The sequence below is a fragment of the Ictidomys tridecemlineatus genome, chromosome 5 (genome assembly GCF_052094955.1).
Source record: "Ictidomys tridecemlineatus isolate mIctTri1 chromosome 5, mIctTri1.hap1, whole genome shotgun sequence".
Classification (NCBI taxonomy): Eukaryota; Metazoa; Chordata; class Mammalia; order Rodentia; family Sciuridae; genus Ictidomys; species Ictidomys tridecemlineatus.
Genome location: NC_135481.1, coordinates 19,711,416 through 19,739,361, shown reverse-complemented (window position 1 = coordinate 19,739,361; position 27,946 = coordinate 19,711,416). Strand labels below are relative to the sequence as shown.

The 27,946-nt window shown below is 36.7% G+C and overlaps 1 protein-coding gene and 1 long non-coding RNA gene across 3 annotated transcripts; one reads left to right on the top strand and one right to left on the bottom strand.

The window, feature by feature from the left end:
- Nucleotides 1-420: 420 nt before the first annotated feature.
- On the bottom strand, nucleotides 421-9,394 carry LOC144377722 (uncharacterized). Its single transcript, XR_013438748.1, has 2 exons — nucleotides 9,202-9,394; nucleotides 421-1,372 (listed from the first exon to the last, which is right to left on the bottom strand). It is a non-coding gene; the product is annotated as an uncharacterized LOC144377722 (long non-coding RNA).
- Lactb (lactamase beta) lies at nucleotides 8,650-27,746 on the top strand. Of its 2 annotated transcripts, XM_005316656.5 has the most exons (6): nucleotides 8,653-9,088; nucleotides 9,538-9,604; nucleotides 12,408-12,598; nucleotides 12,900-13,245; nucleotides 14,788-14,953; nucleotides 26,972-27,746. In XM_005316656.5, exons 1-6 carry the CDS (start codon nucleotides 8,732-8,734, stop codon nucleotides 27,495-27,497), a joined length of 1,653 nt encoding a protein of 550 aa, XP_005316713.1. In that variant the 5' UTR covers nucleotides 8,653-8,731; the 3' UTR covers nucleotides 27,498-27,746. The 2 variants fall into 2 exon arrangements, with proteins under 2 accessions (XP_077905625.1, XP_005316713.1); XM_078049499.1 differs by lacking the exon at nucleotides 14,788-14,953 and having other exon boundaries at nucleotides 8,650-9,088; nucleotides 26,972-27,207.
- Nucleotides 27,747-27,946: the final 200 nt, after the last annotated feature.

Below are 27,946 nucleotides of genomic sequence, written 5' to 3'. Positions count from 1 at the left end.
GACAGGTTCAACTCTGTCTCTTCCCTTTCCATAGCTATTCATATTTACTTCTATTTATTTATTTATTTATTTATTTATTTATTTATTTATTCCAATCTGTTATACATGACAGCAGAATGCATTACAATTCATATTACACATACAGAGCACATTTTTCATATCTCTGGTTGTATATAAAGTATGTTCACACCAATTTATGTCTTCATACATATACTTAGGGTAATGATATCCATCACATTCCACCATTTTTTTAACCCCATGTCCCCTCCCTTGCCCTCCCACCCCTTTTCCCTATCTAGAGTTCATCTAATCCTCCCATTCTCCCCCACCACAAACCCACTATGAATCAGCCTCCTTATATCAGAGAAAACATTCAGCATTTGGGTTTTGGGATTGGCTAACTTCACTTAGCTATTCATATTTGCTTCTATTATAGTCCTTGTATTAAATAAGTTCTAAGTCTGTACATTAGTCCAGGGCTTCCAGTTCTACCACGTGGCCTGCGCAGTGGTTTCATTAATGAGGTTCTAGGCATAAAGTTAGTTAGAAGAGATCGAAATAAAACACAAGACTCAGTTACCTTATTTCTATTGCTAGGTCCAAGACGGCTCCCCTCTCTCCCCTCTCTCCCCTCTCGGCACTCCTCTAAACTGCCCAGCAGGGCAGCAGGGATTACTCAGGGCTAGCAGGAGAGAGAGAGAGAGCACACACACGGGACCAGCCTTTTATTGGGGAACAAGAGATTCAGGGGAGAATTCCATCCAATGAAGGTTGAGGGGGGGCTGCACTCCAAGGTCAGGGTCAGTGATTGGGTCTCCGGGGTCAGTGGTCAGGCACACCCCCACACGGATGGGCTCTCTCATCAGGAAAGGGTCGGGAAAACTTCGACTTTGCCAAAGTGCCTCAGGCCCTTAACGGGAGTCACCCAATCACGTGTTAGAATGGCTTCCCACATCCAGTAGCAAACATTGTGAATGTTTGAAAAATGTGCCTCTTCCTCCAGAGTCAGAATATGACTTGCCAATAGGAGCCCTGGCAGGACTGCAGCCCACTCACACCACGTCAGGTTCCTTTGTGCAGGACACCACCTGCTTGACTATGTGAGGGGCTCTCCACCTGTCTACCCTGCTGACCTTGTTTGTGTTTATATGTTCCCAGCTTGGAAGCCAGATGCCACAGGGACTCTGTACAAAGTCTTATTAGTTGCAGAGATTTGAATGCATCTTGTGAACTGCAGGTAGGGGTGGCTTCTTACACAATCAGTATATCAAATGCTGTGAATTGAAGAAGACCCTCAGGGCAATGTGAATAGGATGAAGAAGGTATCTGTTCTCCATGGATTCTGGATTTTTAACATCTGCCTTGTTTACAGCTGTGAGAATAAAATAGACATAGGTTAACTCATTCTTTGCTTTTGGATGAAAAAAAAAAATCCTTTCCCATTTACCAGGAGGTAAAAGTCATTCATTACACAGCTTGCTACTCAGTAAAATGGGGACATTCCCCCAAGCCCATGCCTAAGATAGAGAACAGTCAGCTGAAGAGACATACCTATGAGAGGTGCTTCAGAGTCTGTTGACCTGCACGGACAGAACCTGGAAAGGTCTGCAAGGTTTGGCCTGGTTCCCAGGAGTTTAAAATCCCCATGATTATGGTGAGAATGCATTCATGTATGACTCGATTACTTTGTTTTTTATTTTCACTAAATTATTTCACAAATTAGAAAGGAATAAACAGTTTTGATCTCTCCTTCTATCAGTCTATTCACTAAAGTTCACGCTTTATTTAGGAGAGGAATGAAGCTCTTAACCTTCATAACAAACCTTAAATGTAGTTATTATTAGCCCTAATTTGTAGATGAAGAAACCAAGGTTCAGAGTTTCTCACCCAATTTCAGACCCATGAGACACAAAATGAGTCTTGTGTTCTGTAAGTGAGGGACAAAGCTAAGCCTTCAGTAGTTGCAATTTAAATCAGAACATCAACAGGTACAATTTTGAAAGCAAAGCTCAAAATAAAGAAAAGAATAGGTAGGGCTGATATTCATCAAAGAAGTCTACAGAAGACAGAATTTGAGTTGTTTTTGAGAGTAGTACAATAGTTACATTCAAGAAGGAACATGCAAACCTTCTGAGGTCAAATAGGTTTCTTTTAATTACATTTCGAATATTAGCCTTCTCATTTTGAGATAATTATACATTCATATGCACTGATAAATAATATAGAGAAGGGACAGGGAGTTTCATTCTGTGGTAGAGTGTTTGCCTACAATGCACTAGGTCTTAGTTCAATTCTCAGCATTGCAAAACAAAAGCAAAGTTTTTTGGCTTGGGATGTAGCTTAATGCTCAGTGGTAGAGCACTTGCTTAGTATGCATGAGGCCCTGGGCTCTATCCCCAGAACACACACACACACACACACACACACACACACATACACAAAGAAAGCAAACAATAATACAGAGAGATCCTATGTACTCTTTACCCCTTTACCCAGTTCCTCCAATGATAACATTTTACAAAACTGTAAAATGCATCACAACCAGGATATTAACATAAATACAATTTATCAATTAAATTCAGATTGCCCCAATTCTTTTTTTCACTCATGTGTGTGTGTGTGCTTATTTCTCTGATATTTAATGACATGTAGAGTCATGTGTTTGCCACAACAAATTTAACTGCTATCACTAGGATTCTTCATGCTACCCTTTTACAACCACACCTACCTTCCTTTTTCCTTTCCCTCACCTCAGTCAGCAACCTCTTGTCACTCACTAATTTCTTCTTTTTTCCACAATTTTGTAATCTCAAGAATATTATATAAATGGGCAAAAGATCTGAATAGATAGATATAGAAGAAGTACAAATGGCCAATAAGCTCAACACCATTAGTCATCAGAGAAATGTAAATCAAAACTATAATTAGATACCACTTCCCACCTGTGAGGATGCTAGTATAAAAAAGACAGTGCTAGGAAGGATGTGGAGGAATTGGAAGCTTCTTATGGTGCTTGAGGGAAGGTAAGATGATGTAGCTGCTTTGGAATACAATCTGGCAGATTCTCAAAAGATTAAACATAAAGCTATGAAATGATCCTGGAATTTCACTCCTAGTTATGTTCCCAAGAGAAATGAAAACATATGTTCACACAAAAATTTGCATATGAATGTTAATAGCAGATTTATGTGCTTATCCTTAAATTGGGAGTAACCCAAATGTCAATTAGCAGGTATGCAGATAAACACATTATACTATACCTATACTATGAAATGCTACTCCTCAGTAAAAAGGAATGAACAATGGATACATATATTAACATGCATTAACCTCAAACAAATTACACTGAGTGGAAGAAATTAGATTTTAAAAGGTATAGGATATGATTTTAATATCTTATAGAAAATACAAACTAATCTACAAAAACAAAAAACAGATCAATGGTAGCTTTGGGGAAAGTGAATGGGAGCAAGAGGGAGGAAAGGATTACAGGAGAATGATGGGTATCTTAATTATTTTGATTGTGGTTACAGTTTCACAGGTATATACAAATATCAAAACTTATCATGTTGTACACCTCAAATTTATGCACTGTTATATTTCAACTACATATTAATGAAGGTTTTTAAATACATCATTTAAAAATTTTTTTAAACACCACCTATTTAATCATACCAAATTCCTAGTACTCCATGTTCTTAATTTCTTCATATGTATGTTTTGCTAATGCAAATCAGAATGTCTTGTTTTTCTACTTAACAACATTTCAGTATTTCTTAAATTATTTCTCCTTATCATTTCCTCAGATTTTTATTTTATTAGATATGAACTTTTACATTAAACTATAATATACAGACTGAAAAGAACAGAAGTCATAAGTGTACAGCTCAATGAATTATCTCAAAGTAAACACACCCATGAGAACTTGTTTTGAAAACAAGGCTCTCTTTCTCAAGGGCCATGTTTTGGACAGGAAATTTTAATGTAAACACAGCTGGAACTTAGTTAAAGTGCTGGTTTTATTCAGTAACTACCTACAATAGGGAAAGAGGTGGGCTCCATTGGGTTTGGGCAGAAGTGACTGGGTAAGTTTTCTAGAAAGAAGAAAGAGTAAAGTGAGGACTTGAGTGGAGACAGGGAAGTGAAAAATTACGAAAAGTGGTTAAAGGGGTTGGTCCTCCTGAAACACATCTGGTTTACTAACTGGCACTTATTGGAATTCTGCTCCTACTGTCCCACAGAGACTGAGACACAGTCACTATCTTCAGGTGTTGGTTGGAACAAATGATAAATTTTGGGGGCAGCCTTCAGTTTTCTCAGTCAGGCACTTTAAAGGAAGATGGGGATTTCCTAGGGAGGAGGCCTTGGGTTGTTAGAAATATCAGTGTTTGTTCAAGTCTTTATAGGCTAAGGCTGAGGCCTAGTCAAGAAGAGGGCTCAGAGGAGTCTAGCTAGAGTTTGGTCAAGGAGAGAATCTTTGCAGTGCAACTGACCCACAGATTTCAGGACTGTCAAAATAATTCTGGGTCCAATTCTACTCAATGTCAGGACCCCCAGTCTCCATTATGTTGAGCAAAAAAGTAGCCCAATGTATTTCCAAATGCCCCATCTCACAAAACCCACCATGCTAGATAATGCCTAAGGTTATCTCCCAGCTTTGAAATCCTATGTGATATCATCAACTATTTTGTCTCCATTTAAAAACACTGTCAAAGATACAGGCTGAAAAGACAGTGTGCAGAAGTGTAAATAGTGGAGGACAAAGGAGATTGTGGTCTTTCTTTCTCTGGAAATCAACATGGAATATACAATCCCTTGCCTAAATCCCTTTGTACAGATTCCCAGGGAAGCCAAGCAAGCAAATGGTCAATCCCTAAAGCAGACCCCGATTCAAATCCTGATTCTGCCATTTAACTATATGCAACTTGGCCATTCTCAGCCTCAGAAGCTAATACCTACTACTAAATATATATAATGTATCTAAGTCATCCAGCACATAGTAATAGTCTAATACAGTGAAATCTCCTCCCAACGTGTATGGCCTAGTGCTACTTAAGTTCCCCTCCTGGCTTGAATTCCATTTTCCAGGATTCCAATAGGATTCTCTCAAGCTAAAAGTCAAGACCTACAAACAAAATTCTTCAGAGAATTAAACTTTAGTAGAAGACTACTCAAACCACTCTGTAAATCAGTAATTATATCAATGTAACAATTTTTCTATAAAAAGTACAATTTTACACTCATTCCTATAGAGTTTTCAATATCACTTGTTGAAGCTTACCATGTGTCAGGCAGTTGGCTAAACCCAGATGAAACTAAAACTCGACTGAAGAAACTCACAAATTAGAGAAAGATCTCAAAGAACAACCCAAAAGCTAAATAAAATTTGTGACATAGAGCTAAGTTCTGCAATAGGGAAATATAGGGCATGATGGTGGAAGGAAATGGACACTGGAAAAAAGAAAATTCTAAAAACAAAGAAAAGCCTATGCAAAGGGCTGAAAGCACTTAAGAATCTCTTGTTTTCAGAGAACTAAGATAAAATCACAGGTGAGAAGTGGAAGATGAGCAAGGTAGGAAAGGAAGATCTGATTCTGAGGATCCTTTTGTATCACCATACCCTTAGCTGCAAATTCAAAGACCAATTCAAGAAAAAATTAGTTTATTAAAACAAATTGGTGGAGGCTGGGGTTGTGGCTCAAAGGCAGAGCGCTCACCTAGCATATGCGAGGCCCTGGGTTGGATCCTCAGCACCATATAAAAATAAATAAAATAAAGGTGTTGTGTTCAACTATAACTAAAAATTAAATATTAAAAAAACATTTGGTGGGTTGGCTACATATTTTATCCCCTGGTTTGAGAGAGAAAGGGGGGCATTTAAAATTATTCTGATAGGTGTATAGGAGACATTACATGGATGGAATCTTTCAATCTTTGTTCCCTGAGAATGCTATAGGGAACAGCATGGGGCATGGTAAGGCAGCCTTGCCAGTGTGGTGGTCATGGGTCATGCTGTGAAAACATTGCTGCCTGAGGAGCTGCAGCTCGAAGTCACCATTCTTTATAAATAAGAGACAGCCCAGACTCTTGGGGTTAGACATGTGGTAGAAATGATAATCTATGAGAAAAAAAATGTTTGTTTCCAGAATTGAGTTTGCCACAAAGGAATGAACTTGACTTCCTCTTTTGCCAAAGAGTAGCCAGGCCTCTGAATCCTGAAGATCTGGGCTTTCATTATCCCCAAGAAGTCTCAACCCCTGAAATAGAAGCATAGAGGTTTTGGGTTTTTTAATAACTGCTACCTGCTTTGCTTGGCCAAATCCCTCCCCAACTGGGTAAAGGAGAACTTTAGTGATAGCTTCATCTGTTTTAATCCCTTTTTAGTCACATTCAGCTATCAAAACAGGGTAAATTTCAAAGATATGTATCTCTGATTGGAAGAGCTTACTACACCATGCTGCCAAGAGAAGGCAGAGAAGGAAATGTCAATTCCTGGGATACTATCTACCAACTGCCTTATCTTTTTATTTTTAAAATCAAATCAAACACAACTAGAACCACTCCCCCACATCAAAGTTACCAAAAGCACCTATCAACATTTTCTAAGGGAAGGGGCTCCATCTAGTATTAAACTAAAGAGCCTCACATGCTCTGTGAGGGTGCCTAGGCCTGTGTACTATTTGAAGGTGGGGATCTTCTCTGGAAGTTTAAACCTTCAGTGTCCAGCTGAGCCTAGAGAGGACTTCACTAACTTTTGCAAAGCCAAGGTCTTTGGTGGTTCCTGCTGGATGCACACAGGAAGCAATGCCCCCTGAGGGCAGCCACACCAGGCTTTTCAGCTTTGTGATCCAGACCCAAAGCCACACTCTTGGAATCTGCAGCAACCATCAGTTTCCATGTACTCCCTTTCTTCACATCTGTCCCCTGAGAGTGAATACAGGCATGTGGGGGGGGGGGGCAGGTAGAAAGAAAGGAAAGTAAAGTGAAGGAAGGATGGCAAACCCTCCTACTGCACTACTCCCACTCAATTTCTTCCAGGACCACTCTACATCTTCAAGAGGCACCTTGCTTAGCTTTTGGAAAGAGAGTACTCCCCTGGACTTGACAGAGGAAACAGTTACAACTAAATATTCACTTGAAATTTACCCTGTTTTGATAGCTGGATGTGATTAAAAAGGGATTAAAACAGATGAAGCTATCACTAAAGTTCTCCTTTACCCAGTTGGGGAGCAATCTGGCCAAGCAAAGCAGGTAGCAGTTATACTTCAGGGGGTTGGGACCTCTTGGGGAGAATGAAAGCCCACATCTTCAGGACTCAGAGGCCTGGCTATTCTTGGCAAAAGAGAAAATCAAGTTCATTCCTTTGTGGCAAACTCAATTCTGGAAACAAACATTTTTTTTTTCCTCAATAGATTATCATTTCTACCACATGTCTTAACCCCAGGAGTTTAGACTTTCTCTTATTAATAAACAGGATTTTAAGCAGTGGATAGATTCATATTTGAGTTTCAGAATAGTCATCCTGGTTCATAGAATATTATCTTGTTTTCAAATTAAACGTTTTGTTTTGAGATTATTTTAGATTCACATGTAATTCTAAGACATAATACAAAGAGATCCTGTGGAGACTTTACCTAGTTTCACCCATGGTAACATCTTGTAAAACTGCCCAGTATCACAAGTAGGATATTGATAATGATACAGTCAAAATGGACAACATTTCTATCATCACAAGGATCCCTCAGGTGGCTCTTTTAAAGCAATCCCCACTCTGGTCCTGCCCTTCTACTTCTTAACCCAAGCCAACCACTAATATGCCTCATATGTTTGATGTGGTGTGGCACTAGTTCTCCAAAAGTACGAGATTTTAAGAGAAACTTAGGCAAATGGGAGGAGATGAAATGAGACATAAAGGGAGAATGCAAGAGAAAAGAAGAAATCTGGCCAGGTGGTGTATGCCCGTAATTCCCTCAACTCTGGAGGCTTAGGCAGGAGGAGGCCAGCTTGAGCAATGTAGAGAGACCCTGTCACAAAAAATTTTAACCCCGCCCCACAGGGGGGGGGGTCAAGTAGCTCAATGGTAGAGAGCCCCTGTATCCAACCCTCAGTATAATAGAGAGAGAGAGACAGAGAGAGAGAGAAGTCTTGCTGGGTGTCAACAGGTTTGCTGTGTGCTAGGTGCTGTTCCAGAAGCTAAAGATGCAAAAATAAGTCACAGTGTGGTAAAGCCACTTCAATGATGCATTCAATTCCAGGTATCACAAGCAAGTTCAGTTATGCCAAGTGTTAAGCATTATTAAGAAGGTGTGCACACTGGGGGGTGGGTAAGAAAATGTGGGCGAGAACTCGCATTGGATGGGAACTAGGAATTTCTCTGAAGAGGTAACATTTTCCTCTTCAGGAAAATGGGAAAGAAAGCAAGAGAAAGAAGGAAGGAAGTGAGGCGAGAGAAGGACAGAGGCAGAGAAAGAGAGAAGGGGAGAGAAAGAGAGGCGGGGGAGGAGAGGCGGGTGGTGGAGGGAGGGAGGGGATAAAGTTGGGGAAATACTTATAAAGAGAAGGAAAAGAAGGAGGGCTCGATGCGATCGGCACTCCGGCCTTCGGGCGTCGACTGCTAAGGTCTGCACAGGCCCGCCCTTGCCTTTTCCTCCCCTTGTCGCCCCTCCCTTCCCGAATCATCCCCCGGCCCAACCTGCGCGAGCTCTGAAGCGTCCGGCTTTCCAGAGAAGCCATGTACCGGCTCCTGTCAGCCGTGACGCTGCAGGCTGCGACCCCCGGGGGCCGGGCCTGGGGCTGCGGGCGGCGTGGGGCCCATCAGCGGGCTGGGCTGCCGCCGCTCGGCAACTGCTGGGTCGGGGGGCTGGGGCTGGGGCTGGGGCTGGCGCTCGGGGTGAAGCTGGCGGGAGGGCTAAGAGGCGCCGCCCCCGCTCAACCCCCGGCAGCCCCCGACCCCGAGGCGTGGCCTCAGGCCGTGCCGCTGCTGGAGCAGTCCCTCGCCCCGCGGTCTCCGCAGACCCCGGCGTCTCCCCACTCCCAGTGCTTCGCCAGAGCCATAGAGAGCAGCCGGGACCTGCTGCACAGAATCAAGGTGCGGCGACTGGGGAGGGGGGCGCTGGCGGCTGGGGTCCTTGCGCCCTAGCTCCAGTTCACCCCGAAATGGGGCCCCTTGGTGGTTGTATCTCCGGGCTGAACTGACCGCACCTTGGGCGGTGGGGTGCCGGTTGTCGGCTTCCGAGAAAGACTTCCCGTTTCCCGACCGCTAGATCGCAGTCAGAAGCCCTTGGGGGTTACCCAACTCCGGGCTGAGGTCACCGCCTGCTTGGGGGACCGCCCCTTCCCCCGCCAGGGTGCGGACTTGGCGCTCCGCTCGCGGTTACTTGCGGGGCAAGGCCAGAGCCCGGGTGGGCGGACCCGCTGGGTGGGCGGGGCCGCTGGGTGGGCGGGGCCGCTGGGTGGGCGGGGCCCCTGGAGTCTTGGGGTGTACAGGGTTATCCCGCCTGTCTTTGAACTGTCAGTTTTCCCCCCCTTTGCTTCTAGGACGAGGTGGGTGCACCGGGAATAGTGGTCGGAGTTTCTGTAGATGGAAAAGAAGTCTGGTCAGAAGGTGGGCTCAGAAAAGTGTTATTTAGCGACCTGTTTTGTACCAATTGGTGAATAAAATATTGACTGTAGAGTGGTTGGAGTGAATCCCATAAATTGTTTGCTGTTCAGTTTAAATTAAGTGATACATATTGTCGAAATAACGTATACAGAATGAAGAATTAGGTTATTTTTATTTTTTTTTTTTGGTTGTAGATGGACATAATATCTTTATTTTTTTATTTATTTTTATGTGGTGCTAAGGATCAAACCCAATGCTCCACACATGAGAGGTGAGCGCTCTACCACTGAGCCACAACCCCAGTCCCCAGGTTGTTATTTTTTAATCACAGCAAGACTTAAAATGTGACTAACAGGGCTGGGGGTGTAGCTCAGCAGGAGAGCACATGCTTAGGCTCTGGGTAGTCCCCACACCAAAAGTGATAATTAAACTGTGACTACTAAAAAAATTGGAGACTTAAAAAATGGCTTGTTTCTAACCCCAGTTTTAGGACTGGATTTATTGGCTTGAAAAGGGTATATAGAACAATCCATTAAATATCCACTATTGCATATTTGTAGATAGCCCTAATGGGTAGATAAAACACCAGAATTTCTGTATTTTTCTTTATAAATCCAGTCAACAATTTAATGAGTTTTCTATTCTGTAAAAGGCATTGTTCTGAATACTAGAGATAACACTATTCATTGTCCCTAATGAGTTTACAGTCTTACTTTATTATTCTTTTTGCTGCACAGAATATTAATTACATTTTCTAATAAAAAGCTGGAAGCTTTGAGAGAAGCATTTCTATTTATTTTGTGACACTTTCATCAAAACATTATAAGGTAACTTCTCTAATGCACATAAATTGGTCCAGTAAGTCACCCTAGGTTTTTAGAAATCCTATTTTTTAAATTGAAGTTTCAGATAAGAGAGTAGTAGTTTTTGGAGAAGTTGGTGGGAGCAGTAGGGTTTTGAAAAATTATTTTTCCCCAAGTATAAGTATACTTTGTATCAGTATACCTAATTTATGAAAATATTATAAATGCTAACCTTATGGGTGAGAGTTTTGTTTTTATGCAAATATTTTCAGAATACAGTTTAAAAACAGTCGTTGTACTTCTTTTCAGAATTCAGTTCTTTATATCTCTTTGAATTCCATGTATTCACCACGTGCAAAAGATAAAACCCAAACAATTTTTTTTTGTAGAAGGAGATTTAAATTACTCCTACATAGTTTTTCTTATGGTTTGCAGCTGAATCAAATTGATAGTTGGATTTGCTTTTCAGGACATCTTTTCACATTCATTTTGATTGAATGACTATTTTAAGGACATCAGCAGAAACTAAAAAATCAAGAATGATTATAATCTGAAGAATATTGATTTTTCTTTTTTCGTTATTTCTTTAATACTGAGGATTGAACACAGGACGTGTTTACCACTGAGCCAAATTCTTAGTGCTTTTTATTTTTTGAGACAGGGTCCTGCTAAGTTGCCAAGGTAGTAGGATCCCAAGTTGCCAAACTTGGGATCCTACTACCTCCGCCTCTGGAGTTGCTAGGATTTCAAGCATGAGACCATGCTCAGCTATGAAAATGTTTTCTTTAAAGAATGTAATTTATTTGAAATGTGTAATAATCAAATTGTTAACATAAGCTAAGAAAAATTAGTATTTGAGTCAGATGAAAAATTATTATACACAGGGTACACTTTCAGTTTAGTTATAATGTTAAAAGTGTTAGGTTTTAAATTTATTTAAATATTGTACTTCCATTTAATGAACATTTCTGGGCATTATTCTGACCCTGATACCTTAGTGAATTCTCTGTAGAAAGATTTTTTTCTGTTGACTTTTGGGTTCTCCTGGATTTTAATATCATTTCCAATTTTATATTTCTCATTCCCCTTTCTTGTATAATTTCATTTGTCATTCCCTGACTGGAGGTTTTAGAGGAGCCGGACTTAGTCAAAGAGAAGATTGGTGTTCCTCATAGGAAAGGATGCAAAGTTGTAAAGCAGCATGGTAGATACTGGGAAAGAGGAGACATAAATAATATCACAGTGACAAAGGTGTGAGGTTGAAGGAATTGCCCTGTAAGAAAGTTGGATGGTATGTGGATGAATGTGATGAGGGTTTTGGGAATGAAAGAAATAAAAAGCTCAGGCAGGAGTAAGATAGACCTATCTGAGGGTGGTAAATCAGAGGTTAGAAATGCCTTCAGGAAATAACTGAATGATTCTGGATGAAACATGATAGAGATAAGCAATGTCTGTGGGAGGGTGAGAGAAGGATGGTAAAGACAGTTCCATAGTCTCCCCTTATCCATGGGGAGACATTCTAAAGAGTTTGGTACTATCTGTAGTGTATATATATATATATATATATATATACACACACACACACACACACACACACACACACACACTAGGTTTTTCCTATACATACCTAGGATAAAACTATATTTATAAGTTAGGCATATTAAGAGATTAACTATAACTAATGATAAAATAGAACAATTATGAAAATATATTGTAATAAATTGATGTGGATAAGATCTCTATTTTTTTTCTGGAACATTGCTGTTTTACACTTTGTCTCTAATAATTACAGGATTCTTTGTAAAAAAAAAAAAGTGTTAGGTTTATTTTTGTCAGCATTGCTAAAACTCATTCTTACATGTCCAGTTTTAAGTAACTAATAAAAGTGGATTATCTTTTTGTTTAGAAGAGTACCCAAGGTGTTTTAAGATAGTTCAGTTTTTGAAGACTTGTTTGGCCATGAAGCTTATTAATAGAAACTTTTTGCTTTTCTTTATCCAAAGGTTTAGGCTATGCCGATGTTGAGAACCGGGTGCCATGTAAACCAGAGACAGTTATGAGAATTGCCAGCATCAGCAAAAGCCTCACCATGGTTGCTCTTGCCAAATTGTGGGAAGCAGGGAAACTGGATCTTGATGTTCCAGTACAACATTATGTTCCTGAATTCCCAGAAAAAGAATATGAAGGTGAAAAGGTAGTGAAATTCACAGTTCAGTGTATTAATTGGCTTGTTAAATGGTTTATGCTGGAATTTATATTTGAAATGTTTCATAGGACTCTTTGCTTTGATTTTAGTTACTGTTACTGGATTAAGTTGTGTGTGTGTGTGTTTTTAATTTGTATTTTTCTGATACTTGAGGTTCAGGATCTATATGTGACCTTTTTCCAGCAGGAGTTCAAAGTGATAAATATTACTGAGGCATCCATTCCCAGACTGTTAACTTGTTATTGTACAGTTTAATATTGTAATTGAATTTTCATGTTTTTACAATTAGGTTTCTGTCACAACAAGATTGCTAATATCCCACTTAAGTGGAATTCGTCATTATGAAAAGGACATGAAAAAGGTGAAAGAAGAAAAGGCTTATAAAGCCTTGAAGATGATGAAAGGAACAATGGCATCTGATCAAGAAAAAGAATTGAAAGAAAAAGGAAGCAAAAGTAATGAAAAGAATGACTTTTCTAAAGCTAAATCAGAACAGGATAATGAATCCAAATGTCGGAAACATGGCAAGAAAAAAAATGATTTTGAACAAGGTGAATTATATTTGAAAGAAAAGTTCGAAAATTCAATTGAATCTCTAAAATTATTTAAAAATGATCCTTTGTTCTTTAAACCTGGTGAGTGTTCATTCCTTCTCTTAACAAAGTCATTATTATTAAAGTGTTAGATTTTCAGGAAATCCAAAATGTCTTTCATCCTGAGTACATTCAGTGGGCTGATGGTGGTTGTATGAACCAGTCCAGTGCCTCTGTTTTTTCTGGGTTTTTAAAATTATTTTAAAAATTTGTTCTTTTTAGTTATACATGATAGTAGAATTGGAAAGACAGTGCCTCCCTATTTGTTTGTACTTCCTAACAAAGGCTAGCATCCAGGCAGGTGATTATCTAGATTTAGCGTCATGGAAGGATTTGCAACCACTTAGAGGAGTCTCAGTATCAAGATGTTCATGGAGAATATTGGAATTATTGTTCCCCAAATATAACCTGGACCAAAGTAAAAAGGATAATGTGTGACTAATAGGAATATTTAAATTTAGTTAGAATTTAATGTTTAGTTAAAATTAAATTGCTGGGGGCTGGGGTTGTGGTTCAGTGGTAGAGCGCTTGCCTAGCATGTGTGAAGCACTGGGTTTGATTCCCCGCACTACATGCAAATAAATAAAATAAAGGTCCATTGACAACTATTAAAAAAAAAAATTAAATTGCTTGGTCCGGTGTGCCTAGATTCTCAACATCTCAGGAGTCTGAGGAAGGGTGATCACAAGTTCAAGACCAACCTCAGCAACTTAGCAAGACACAGTCTCAAAGTTTAAAAACAAGGGCGGGGGGGGGGGGGGGGGGGAGGGGGGCAGGGCTGGGGTTGTGGCTCAGCTGTAGAGCACTAGCCTAGCATGTTCAGGGTGCTGGGTTCTATCCTCAGCGCCACAGAAAAATAAAGGTATTGTATCCAACTGCAACTAAAACAAAATCATTATAAAAAAAGGTGTGTGGGGGGCGGTGCTGGGCATGTAGCTCTGTGACAAAGTGCTCCCCAATTCAATCCCCAGTACCGGGAGAAAAAAATAAGGTTTCTACCCATTTTTATATGGATAATAAAATTTTAAGTTTCCAGAATACAAAGTAGTATAAAATTACATATATGAAATTATATATATGTACATATATAATGTTTTTAAAATTCTACATATATACTGTATATTTAAATATGTTTTTGAAATAGTTTTTATGCCTACATATATTTTATTAAAATGAGAACTTATACATCTATTTATCCACTGTTTACAATACTAGATGAATTGAGAACAAGAATAGTTGACTCAAGAAATCAAATTTGCTTTTTTTTCCCTTCCTATTTGGTTGTCAGTTTGAATGATTTTTTTTATTTTGTTTTGAGGTAGGATTCATTTGTTTATTTCATTATCAGAGAAAGGAACAGATTCATTGAAATTTTAAATACATATACCGATCATCATTTTATTCTTGCATTATAGTGAGATGCAATAAGTGGGGCTATACAAAATTAACTGAATTTGTTGATATGCTGAAGTAAAATATTACAATTTTAAAGGTATGCCTATTTTCAGTGGGAAAATATTTACATATTTTTTAATAATAATTAAGTATTTTCTGTTTTTTCCCCTCTTGCAATGATGTCTCAAGGTAGTCAGTTTTTGTACTCAACTTTTGGCTATACCCTACTGGCAGCCATAGTAGAAAGAGCTTCAGGATATAAATATTTGGACTATATGCAGAAAATATTCCATGACTTGGATATGCTGACAACTGTGCAGGAAGAAAATGAGCCAGTGATTTACAATAGAGCAAGGTAAACAAATACCTTCTGGTGTGTCTAGCTATATATTGCATTTTAACACTGTGTTACCAATTAAAAGTCAAATTTTCTTTGTTTCCATTCCAAAATCAATTTGCCACATTTTGGGAGCTTTTCTGCATGTCTATTTTCCATTTATACAGTGAGGAATAAAACATGTTTGTAAAGTGCCCCAAGACACTTAGATAAAATATAGCAATAATAATGTAAGCGCATGAATAAGTAAACCAAAATTTCACCCATCATGTGCATTTGTAATTTGCTCTTTTAATCACCCCTTTTCTTATGTTTATCTAATGATTTGTTTGTTTTCCTTTTATTATGTTTTGTTTTAACATTTATTTTGAGATAATTTTGTACATACAGAAAAATTGAAAGAATAGTACAAAGAATTCACATATACATACCCTTCACCCAGTTTCCCCATATGTTATCATTTTACCACATTTGCATTATCTATTTGTGTTTTTTTTTTCTAGACCACTTGGAATAAGTTGCAGACATGGCATGTCGTTACCTATAAATATTTAAATGTGTATTTCTTAAGAACAAGGGAATTCAAGAAATTGATTTAGACTTTTTGCCAATTGTTCTACTAGTGTTCTTTATAGCGAAAAAGAAAAGTTTTAATTTCTGGTCCAGGGATCAGTACAGAATCCCACATTGAATCTAGTTGTCATGTCTTTCAGAAGTCACATGATGTTGGTTTATCCCATTATTGGTGATTGTGTTTTAATGACTTTGTTGAGGTAGTGCCTGTCACATTTCTCCCTTGTGAAGTTGCTGGGTTTTCCTTTGTTTAATTAAAAAGTATATTTTGAGGAGATACTATGTAAAATTCCTAGTTCTCATCAAACTTTCTACTCATTTTAACATCCATTCATGATTATTGTCTGGATCAATTATGACAATAATGGTTGCCAGTGGTGACTTTCTAATTCCATTATCATCTCAATATTTGTTACTTAGCATTACCTTGTGGGAAAGTACTTCCCTTCTTATTTATTCATTCATTTATGAAATTATTTATTCATACCAATATGCTCTCATGGATTAATAGTCAATGAGTTGTAATCTGTCACTAATATTATTTAATATCTGGCTTTTGAAATATTAAGTATATAAAATATTAACAAAACTATTTGTAAGGGTAAATAACTATTAGGTTGTTCATGTGTATATATTTTTAATCAGGAGTTTTATGTTTTGAGTTTGTAGGTGTTAATAAATGACCATGTTAAAATGCTCTTCTGATTTGGATTATGTAGATCCTTGCTACCAGCTATCAGTAAGGGTAATTAAGACTTTTAGTGTACTATAAAAATAGTAAGTGCTACCTAACTAAAATAATGGAACATTTTAAATATATTTAGGTTTAAAGTCCTTTTTTTTTATAATTAGGCATCGTTAGGCACCTTTTAATTATAAGGATTAAGATCTAAAATGTTTAAGCCATAGTTCCTCCAAGTTTTATTTTATATCTTTTAAAAATAAAATATCAAGTTGGAATTACTTATGTAAATTTGAAATTTAAAATCCTAGGCAAATTGCTTAGCAGGTTTTAATGTAATTTATGGAGAAACTTCATAACACTGACTTTGAAGTATTAACTGGAATCCTTAGGAAGGAAAAATGTTACAATTTTGGGTAATTTCATATTTGACCATTTACCATTATGACAGAAAAGGGTTTGGTCAGAGCTCTTTAGCCTTTAGTATTTTAAAATTTAGCTTATGCTTTGTTTTATTCTGTTGAGAACTGGCACACTTCAAAACCATTCATAAAAATATTTGAAATTTTAAATTATTTAATTAAATTATAAAAAATTTTATATTAGAGGAAAAATTTGAAGCACTTCAGAAAATTTAAAAAGTTAAATTGAACATAGTGTAGCAAATTCAATAAGGATTTATTTTTACCTTTTAAAGTTATTTGAAATTTTATTATTAGAGGAAAAATATTTAAAATACAAAACTTGGTAACTTTCTAAAAAATTAGAATAAATGAAAGGACAATTATATCAAATGTTAGAAAAATGTAAATCAAAAGTTTATAAAATGACTGGTTGGATTATCTCATGATTATTTATAGTTAGAATTAGCCAATGTGCTAATAAGCACTATGTTCTTTACTGGTTTTTTTTTTCCTTTTCACTCCTTTTTCAAACTGTATAATAGTTTGCAAACTAGACCTTATGGCCATTATGAGTTGGGAAATCAGTTTAGTAGGTTGGTATCAGCATATCTGTCTTTTATAAAACAAAGTAGAATAGAAAATAATTATAAAATGTGTTGCATGTATCAAGGGTAAATATAAACTTTTAGGGTGAAGACTGCTGGTATAGGAAAAAGTCACTAAAATACAATGGCTTGAAGAAAATAAAAGTTTAACACTCTCATGCATCATTCCTGAGGTGAGAGTTCAGATTGGCAAACAGTGCTGCTCTACACAACCTTTTAAGAACCCAGATGCCAGGCTGAGTGCAGTGACACACCCTGTAATCCCAGCAGTTCTGGAGGCTAAGTCAGAAAGATCACATGTTCAAAGCCAGTCTCAGCAACTTAGTGAAGCACTAAGCAATTTAGTAAGACCCTGTCTCTAAATAAAATATTTTAAAAGGTCTGGGATGTGGTTCAGTACATCCCTGGATTCAATCCCCAGTTCCCCCCAAAAAAACAAAAAAACAAAAAAAACCATGTACTTCCATCTTACTGCTTTCATACAGATGGTGGTGTCCCCATCTGTATAATACAAACTAGATCCCAGATCCCTAGAAAAAGCAAGAGTGAAGAAGCAGTGTACTTAATGCCTGAACATCCAGACTTGGCATGTGCCACACTTCACCTCTGTTCACCTTCTGTTGGCAGAAAGTTAACCTAATGGTCAAACTTAGTGACAGCTGTAATTCTATTACTAAGGATGGAAAGAAGAATCAATCAGTGTTGTGAATAACCAGCCATCTGTGCCACTGTATTATTCTATAAAACTTCTGTTTCAGATAGGTGACACATTCATGTGCTTGTGTGTTCATGTTTGTGTGTTCATTTAGTCAGAATGAGACATGTACTCCTTACTGTGGGTTAAGGTTAAAAAAAAAAGAGTTTGAAAGTCCTTCAGTAAAATATATCAAACTAAAATTTTATCGTAATTATTACTAGTAACTTATAAAAGAGGCATTGGCAGAAAATTTTGACACTGATTGCTAATATGCATTTTACTGTTGTGATGTTTTCTGTTATCTGATTTGTTACAAAGATTGCACATTTAATAAATCAACTATTAATTTTACTTAGTATATTCCATTAGTATATGCTTTCCAAGTGGCTTAATGGTACTTTCTAAAGAAGCAGAAAAAATAGCAGCATTTTTTGGAGTTGTTTAAGCTTTATATCCAATCTCCACCTTTGTTTTGTTCAATCTTCTATTGTATTTAGCAAAATTATCATTTTAAATGAACAGTTTAAATATGGATTAAATGTGCATTTCAAATCAGTCTATGACCTGAAGTAGATTTGGGAAACCCAGAAGGGAAACCCAGATTAGTAACAAGCAGTGAATTTAATTTTTTTTTTTTTTTAAGTTCGGTAGTTCTTGACCACTTGAGACTCTGCATCTGTGTTTAAAATAGTGCCACCTGATTACTATTTTTAGGTCTAGCATTATATTCTTCTGGAAAACATAAGAGAAAAGGACAATTACCAGAGGTTGTCAGTTGAATCTAAAAAAGATTCTCTATTAAAGATGGTGTAGCTGCATGAAGTTATGTTGATTTACACCTAAAGATTTGAAAATGAGTGCCTAGGTCTTTATGGTAGGATATTGTGTGTCCTAATTAAGCCTCATTCTAAATTGAAATTAAGGCTGTATGAATCTACAGACTGCAGAACAGCTGTCATTTGCTATTTCCTGATGAGTAACTTGCAAAAATCAAAATATGGCCTGTGATGGTGAGTTAATGTCATTTTAGCTCTTATTCATTGAAAAAAGGCAGTGGCTTTCCATTTCTGGTGAGGAAGGTTCCTGTCAGCTCTGAGGCTGGTTTGATTTGTTTGTTTTTTGGATTTTTGATGGGACCTAGTAGTTCTAAAGTGGTAGTTGATTAATTTTAGTTAAATGTGCTTGTGAAATAAAATAGGTCACTAAAAAAAGAAGGAAGTTTCTTAAAAAAATGTTCTATTTGCTGTGTTTTTATCTTATTAGATACAGTATCAATTTGGGTCTCTAAAACTCTCTGATTCTTTTTTTGTAATAGTTATTTTTAAGGAGTTTAAAAGATAATAGCTTTTAGGAGGAGTTTTTGGTACATATCTGAAAAAATACCCAACGGGGGGAACCCTTAAAGTAAAATATAGTAACTGGATATGTTTCTATTCACTTGTTTTATTGTACCATTTTGTACAAAATGAAATGTTTGCAGGGTTTTTTTGTTTTTGTTTTTTGTTTTTTTTTTTTTTTTTTGGTCTACTGACTTCTTGGGCATAGAGTTAATTCTCTCCAAAGTAAATATCTTCTTTATCAGTTCTCTTCTCTTTATGTATATGTGTATGTTTAAAATAATGCCACCTGATGTCCATTACCTGTTTAAAGTATTTTCCCAGAATCTTACATTATTTAAGTGTCTAGGGCCAGAATTTTAACTGTAGCCATAGGCCACACTTACCTGTAAGGTAGGCAAGGGAATTTATTTTTATCTGGGTACATTATTGTCCTATATAAAATTAAGGCTTCTTTAAATGGAAGAGTTGGACCATAGATTCTGTATAGGCACTATACATAATCTATACCTATATTGATTTGTATACCTATATTGATTTGTATAGCAAATATACTCTGTATAGACAAATTAAATAGATGATAAGCAAACATCCCCATGGGAGTAGAGTGAATGTTCTTGCCACTGAAAGACACTCAGTTAATTGATAGGGAACTTCTTAGTCAATGCCTTAGCTTATTAACCTTGTAGAATATTTTCTGTGTTTGGCACAATGCTTGCAACAAAAATCTCTAATTTTGTGCTAGAGATATAGCTAATGATAGTCCTTGTCTGGTATGCACAAGAGCCTGGGTTTGATCCCCAGTATTGCAAAAAAAAAAAAAAAATCCTCTGGTTTTATAATTTGATGGACTAAAACCAAATAAATGAGTGTTTTCTAAAGTGTTTGCTGCATTTTAAAAGTTTAGATTTATCTTCTATTAATTTATCTTTATTTTCTATTTATTTTCTGGTGTCTTCCAGAAGTAAGCATTATTCCTTCTCAGGCTCCTTTTGTTCCTTTTGCTGACAGATTCTTCACTAGTAGGTTCAATTTAATTATTAATGTTAAATGTTAAAATGGAATTGGTTTTTGTAATGTGCATTTATGTTGTGAGGTTTTTAGTTTTTTTGTGGTTCTAAGGGATGAACCCAGGGCCTTGTGTATGCTAGACAAGTACTCTCCCACTAAATTATTCCTAGACCCTTATAATACACTTTTTATTTATTTATTTTTTAGTTATACGTGGGCACAGTATTTTTATTTTATTTATTTATTTTTATGTGGTGCTGAGGATCGAACCCAGGGTCTCACACGTGAGAGGCGAGCGCTCTACCGCTGAGCCACAGCCCCAGCCCTTATAATACACATTTTAAACTCTTGGTTTTTAAATTTCTTATTAACAATAAAAAAGTGATATAAAATTGTTTTTAAAGGTATTTAAGAAGCTTAAAAGTATTTTTAAAGTATTTTAAAATAAATTTAATAAAAGTATTTTAAATTTCTAAATTTGTAGATGTAGATTTCTGTGGTTATATAATGTACTTATGCAAAATCTGGAAATTCCTAAATAAGTAGGAAGAGGCTTTTTGTCATTTGACATCACTGCATCAGTTATTTATTTACAAAGATGTCCCAGAAATTTACCCAAGAATTTTGAGTAACTTATTCCATTCTTTTAAGCCAAAATTCCCTAGGAATTTGAAATAGTAATGTTTGTCATTCATCTGAACAAAATTATTTTCGTGAAAAATTACTAATTTGTTTTCTGTCAAAGGAACCAAGAGATTGAAGTCTATATCTAATGTATAGTCTAGAATTCTCTGAATTTTTATATTTTAAGAAGGACTGAGGAATCCTCATTTCAACCTTAATATAAGTGGTTTGAAATGTTTTACTTTTAAAAATAAATTACAGAAAATTTATTTTTAGCCAAAATATTGGTATTTCTGGTTTATAGGCTTTGAGTTCACTCTAAGAAATATATATATATATATATATATCAGTGAGAAAATATATTTCTGTTATATAACTTCTTTAATATTTTATTTTACTCAATTGACTGGCATTATAAGTGTAATCAGAGTTGAGGCTGAAAGTAATAAGAGCCTAAAACATGGAAATGACCATAGGAATTGAAAAAAAGGGAGAAGGGTAAAAGAATTTAACATCTTATTTGAAAAAAAGAAATATGAAAACGGTTTTCAAGAGATTTTCATTTTAGACGTGTGAATTTTGAGAAGTCCACCTATCCAATCAGTGGTTCTCAAAGAGCATATTGAGATTTTTTTGTGGTCTTTTTTTGTTTTAAATAGTTAGACACATACCCGTGGCCATCCCTTTCCTAACTGCCAGTCCTACTTCACCCAGTTTATAATGTGAACTTTTAGGGAACATAGAAGAATCTTGAAAGAAGAAGGAGTCATTTTTCAAACTTTATATGCCTATAACCCTTCCAAAGTTATAAATTTTGAAGGAAGGGTATAATTTTGGGAAGGAGAAGCCCCATAGGTGGCACTGATAAACATCATTCCTACCCTTCTCCCAAACCAAATTGGGGAATTATTAATATTAGTAGACTATCCAGCTGTCAATTTGGAGCAGAGGTTGTGGTACAGATGCATATTTGTAGTTTTCTCTGCAGAAAAGAAGACCTTATATAATTGGACAAACTGGTTACTGAAAGGGCAGAGAATCTTAGGGTACAGAGCACCCAGAGAGCAGAATGAACTGAGAGGAATGCCAGGAAGTATGGGTCAGTGGTGCTACAGGGGATAAGTTAAATGAGGATTGAAAAAAGGAATGAGAAGATGCGTGATGATCCATTAGACAGCAGTTTATCAGTTATAATTTTAAGGGGTTGAAGAATGAATAGAGAGGATGCGTACATGGAAAGAACAGGTGTGGACTTTTTCATGTTATTCAGCAGTAAAGGAAGAGAGAGAGAAAACTGGCAGCTGGAAGCTGTGGGAAGATATTTTTCTTCCTTGGAGGAAACTTAGGCATTTTGTGATCAAAAGTGAAAGAGTCAAAAGTTCTTGGTGTGGCACAGAAAGGCCTTTGTGATCTGTCCTTTGTCCCATGTCACTTATCCTCAAAAGTTTCCTGCCTTAGCCAAACTGAACCACCATGCTCTTAGTGATGCTCATGCTTATTAGTACTGAGGATTCCCCAGATCCATCTTTGAGTCATTTCACAACCTATTACTCAGAAAACCAGCAGAATGGACTTCATCTGGGCATTAGAAATGCACATTTATAAACCTGCAAACCAGCAGAATGGACTTCATCTGGGAGTTAGAAATGCACAATTTGTAAACCTGCTGAAGCAGAATCTGCATTGTAACAAAATTTCCAAGATGACTCAAGGGCTTTGAAATTTAAAAATTGTCCAACAAGCCTGTTAGCCCCTAGAGCTCAGTCACTCTGTATGCTTTTACTTATCTCTCTTGTGCATTGCCAGGTGTCATTAAGTATCTGGCCAATGACGACAATGTTTTGATTTTATCAATATGCTTAATGAGCACTGACTATATGTCAGGTACTGTTCAAGGTAGGAGAATCACCAATGAACATGGTAGATAAGTTTCTACCCTTATGAAACTTACCTAACATGGGAAGAGATAGACAAATGTGTTAAGAAGTTAAGAATTTCAGATATTGATATAAAAAAATAACATGGGCTGGGTACGGTGTTGCATGCCATAATCCCAGCAACTCGGTGAGGCTGAGGTAGGAGGATTACAAGTTCAACATCAGCTTCCACAACTTATAAAGTCCTCATATCAAAAAATAAAAAGGGCTGGGGATATATCTCAGTGGTATACACCCCTGGTTTCAATCTCCAGTACCAAAAATAAATGGGGCGATGGGATATAAACTTCATATCCTATATAGGGGATCTAGTTAAAATACATTAGTTTTAGGCCATGCCTGTTGAGACAAGAATGCTGAGGAGAGCTAGCTTGCCTATTTTTGCAAATACAGAAATAAGTCTGGCATAAAAGAACAAGGCAAGATGTTATCAGTGATGAGATCTAAGAGGTAAGCAGATGCTAAATCATGTTGGGCAATGAGTTTCAATGCTGTAGACCCACTGCCCCTTAATTTAACAAATATTTCACAACACTACTTCAATATCCTGCAATGAAAGTCATAGCTAATATAATCCACACAAGTGCTTCTTCCGCACTATAAAGACTAAATAGAATGAGTGGGATTTATAATAAATAATAAATATTTTCAGAATGTTAAAGTTTACTCCTAGCAACAATTTAGAACATAATAAAGTTACATGAAATTTAATACATAAAAGCGTTATGAATGTGAACTGCAATGCAGACTGATAAAGATGAAATTATTGGTGTTTCAGTTATGTCCTTGGTGACCAACTCTGGGTAAAGTTTTGAGTAAAATAAAGTCTTTGATTTTCATAGTAGTTACATTAAAGAAAAATTAATGGTAGAATAAAAGTGCAAAAAGTACTTTGTGTTTAAATATAACAAGGAGAAGGTTCTAGGCTCAGCTAGTTATAAATATATTCTTTATTTACAGAATCTCTGATGGCATAGTTGAAGGTCTTGCAGGATATGCAAGAACACATCATTTTTATTTATTTTAGTTTTAGGTGGACAAAATATCTTTATTTTATTTTTATGTGGTGCTGAGAATTGAACCCAGTGCCTCATGCACGCTAGGTGAGCGTACTACCACTTGAGCCACAACCCCAGCCCAAATACATCATTTTTTGTGTGGGTCTTCTCCATACATCACAGGACATTTAGGATCTTGCAGCTCTATCCACTAACTGCCATTAAGAGGTCTCTAGTAATTGTAACAGCTAAAATAATGCCTCCAAAAAATTCCCTTAGGAACTTGGTACTACTGTTGAGGATCACTGAGTGTGTTATGTGCCATGGTAAGAAGTTTGGATTTTATTCCTAATGCATTGTAACTACTGAAGGGTTTCAAATGGATGAGAGAGAGGTGGGGGAGTATAATTGATAAGTCCTGGGGTAATTGATCCCGATTATGAGGGTGAAATAAAAATTATAGCTAGTTCTCCAAGAGGTATATCAGTAATTTCACCAGGAGATAGAATAGCACAGTTATTAATAATACCCAGCCTACATGATAAATTTTCCAGTCGTACTGTAGAAAGAGGTTCCAAGGGATTAGGCTCCACAGGTGTAGATTGGGCTATGCTGTCTTTAAATTTAGATTCTCGCCCCATGCTAAAATTAAATATTAAAGGACATGACTTTAATGGGCTACTGGACACAGGTGCTGACCTTAGCATCATATCTCATCAAGAATGGCCAAGATATTGGCCATTACAACAAGCCACTCAAACATTCGAGGCCTAGGAGTGGCAACAAATCCCTGTACGGGCCACCAATTGCCGCAGTCTGGCAGGGCACAAAATCACGAGCCATTCAAGCAGAAACAAACTTTATTTTTGAAACTGCCGCCAATACCCGTACACGTCCGGGAAGAAAGCCGATCCACACACGCGCAGCGTTCTCCCGGAACCCTAGAACAAGTTCCTCCCCCAGAATTCCCTCCTACTGTACTTCCCCAACCAATGGGAACTCTCCAGGAGTCCCGTAGCAGGCCGAGGTGAACAGCAGGAGTCCAATATCCACATGAATGCAAATCTTAACATAATCATATCATCTCAATGGCTAGCTGGCGTCACCTTTCAACGAAAAGTGCCATACATCATATTACTTGGCTGTGGCTCTTAGCATATAATCTCTAGCTTCTGACTAGACAATGAACTTCAAGTAGAGAAAATAACCTAAGAAATATAACTGATAGGGCAAGATTGTAGAGGCAAAACAAGGCACAGATTCAGGTAAAGAATTACTTTTAAAAACAATGGGAAAATGTCTTCAGTGACTGAAAAGTAGAAAGAATGGATGGTGATATAAATACACTTGGAGGTGACAATAAGAACTTCTGGATTACTTTGGATGGTTCCAGTCTTATCAATAAAAAAACTATATGGTGATCTGCTGACTAGGACCAAAGTTGGGGTAGAGGATTGTGAGTGGAAGAATTGGGGATAGGTTATATGAAGTATATACCCAGGGAATAACCAGGAAAATAATGAAAAAGGATTTAATAACAGCAGTGAAGTCCCTTAGCAAAAGTATAAAATTATGTCCATTTTGATATATGGGATTTTTATATAGCCTCTCTTGGCAAATGGGTAACAAAGAAGGGTGTACTTAGTTTTTTTAGGATTGGTAGATTGGTGTGATGCAAGGTTAGAAGAATGAGGAACCAAAGGTGCAAGTGATACCATAGCAAAAATAATTTAAAAGGCTGATGGTATAGTGCAGGCTAGAACAGAAAAGGCAGGTAAAATCAGTAGGGACTAAAACACATGAGAAAATAAGGAAGAAGCAAGGGAAATAGATGGAGGTTCACTTGAAGAGCTGGATTGGAAGTCATAGAAGAAGATATTTCTGAATTTGAGATGTTAGAAGTAAAACAATTCAAAGTGATAATGAGATTCAAGCTGAACAGTGCTCATGAATAGTAGAGCTAAAATGAAGTTGCATACCATTAGAAGTGAGGCAGTCAGCAAACCCAAAATCTAAGAAAGGATCCTCATGGGTAAAGTTTAATTTTTTGTTCAGTTATTTTGTGATTTCATTTCACTTGCCTAATATTTATGGTACAGTTTCCTCATACTGGAATATAAATCTAATAAGGTCAGATGCTTTGCTTCTTAATTCTTTATTCCAGCATCAAAATATTACCTGGCACATAGTAAATAAGTGCTTCTGTCAATAATTGTTAAATGCACGAATAAATAATAACTACCATTTCTTTAATAAGCACCTTCTAGAAATATGCAAAGTACCTTAGACACATATTCCAAACTCTACAAAGCAGGTTTTTTAAGCCCCCTTTTTCAAAGGACGCTGAAGCAGGAAGGTAGCATAGAATGGGAATGGCAGATTGCCTGGGTTTGAATCCAACTTTGCCATTTACAAGCTGTGTGTCTTTGTCATCTGTGAAGTAGTAATTTATAACAGAATGTACCTTCTAACACTGTTGTAAGAATAAATTAGTTCATTTTTATGTACTTGTTAGAACAATGACTAGCATATAGTAAGAACTATATGAATATTTGTTAATCAAATAAAATAAACATGGCTAGTAAAGGTGAGAGTTGATATTCAGACCAATGTTTGCTAACTCTAGTCTTTCCCACTACACCAAGAAATTACCACGTCACATTGTTATCATGATATTTCTGGGTAATTTTTATTTAGGAAATCTGTTCATTCAAATAGCAACCTTAATTCCACACATCCCAAAGTTCATACTTTTACTAATGAAATTCACTTGTGTCACATCATTCAATATTAAGCCCAAGAACTAAGAATATCTACCAAACGGTAAGTATTGCTCCATGTGCTTAGGGAAAATGTATTCTGCAATATTAATCAGTATATTTTTGCAAGTATTAAAAGCCTAACATACTTAGCATGGGCAAACCAAACCAATTAAAAAAAAAAAGCACTTTCTGTGCTTTAATTTACAAGGTAATTAGATTACCATACCCAGTTATCAATGTGTCATTAGTATCTGACTCACACTAAAAATTAGTGGTTAGTTTGCAGCTTGATATACAATCATACATTGAAATACAATCTGTCTCAATGAATTTTCTTATTCATTATCCTGTGTAAAGTCAATAATAGATTATTAAATTTTTAATGACCCTTCTTATTTCATTTTAGATTTTATGTTTACAATAAAAAGAGACGTCTTATCAACACCCCTTACGTGGATAACTCCTATAAGTGGGCTGGTGGTGGATTTCTGTCTACAGTGGGTGACCTTCTGAAATTTGGGAATGCAATGCTGTATGGTTACCAAGTCGGGCTGTTTAAGAACTCAAATGAAAATCTTTTACCTGGCTACCTCAAACCAGAAACAATGGTTATGATTTGGACACCAGTACCTAACACAGAAATGTCTTGGGATAAAGAGGGTAAATATGCAATGGCATGGGGTGTTGTAGAAACAAAACAAACATATGGTTCTTGTAGGAAGCAACGGCATTATGCTTCACATACTGGAGGTGCAGTGGGAGCCAGTAGTGTCCTGCTAGTCCTTCCTGAAGAACTGAATACAGAAGTTATAAATAACAAAGTCCCCCCAAGGGGAATAATTGTTTCTATCATATGTAACATGCAGTCTGTTGGCCTCAATAGCACTGCTTTAAAGATTGCCCTGGAATTTGATAAAGACAGATCAGAGTGATACCTTAACATCACAGGTGCAAAATAACCTGTTCTTTTTTTTAATCATTAAAATTCCAAAATATGAGATTTTTATGAATAAATTTGTAATAGACTTCAATGGAATGCAGAAAATTATGTACTTGTAATTGCTTAATTTTGTAACTGTCTTTTATTATAGAATTTGTTCTTTATACTCAGGGAAGTAACTATAGTTTCTACTTTTTGAAAAAAGTGTTGACTGTTGAAATAAAATATTCTGATAAAAAGATGTACTTTTTGAATGTGTAATGAGGAAATCTCATTCAGCAGGAGATTCTGGGTATTGACCTTTTAATATGACAGCTGAAACAAGATTATGAGAAATTGTATATTAGTTATCTATTACAGCTTAAAAGAGCAAACATTTATCATCTCACAGTTTCTGAGGCTCGGGAATTGAGAAGTAATATTGTTGGGTGGGTATTTTGC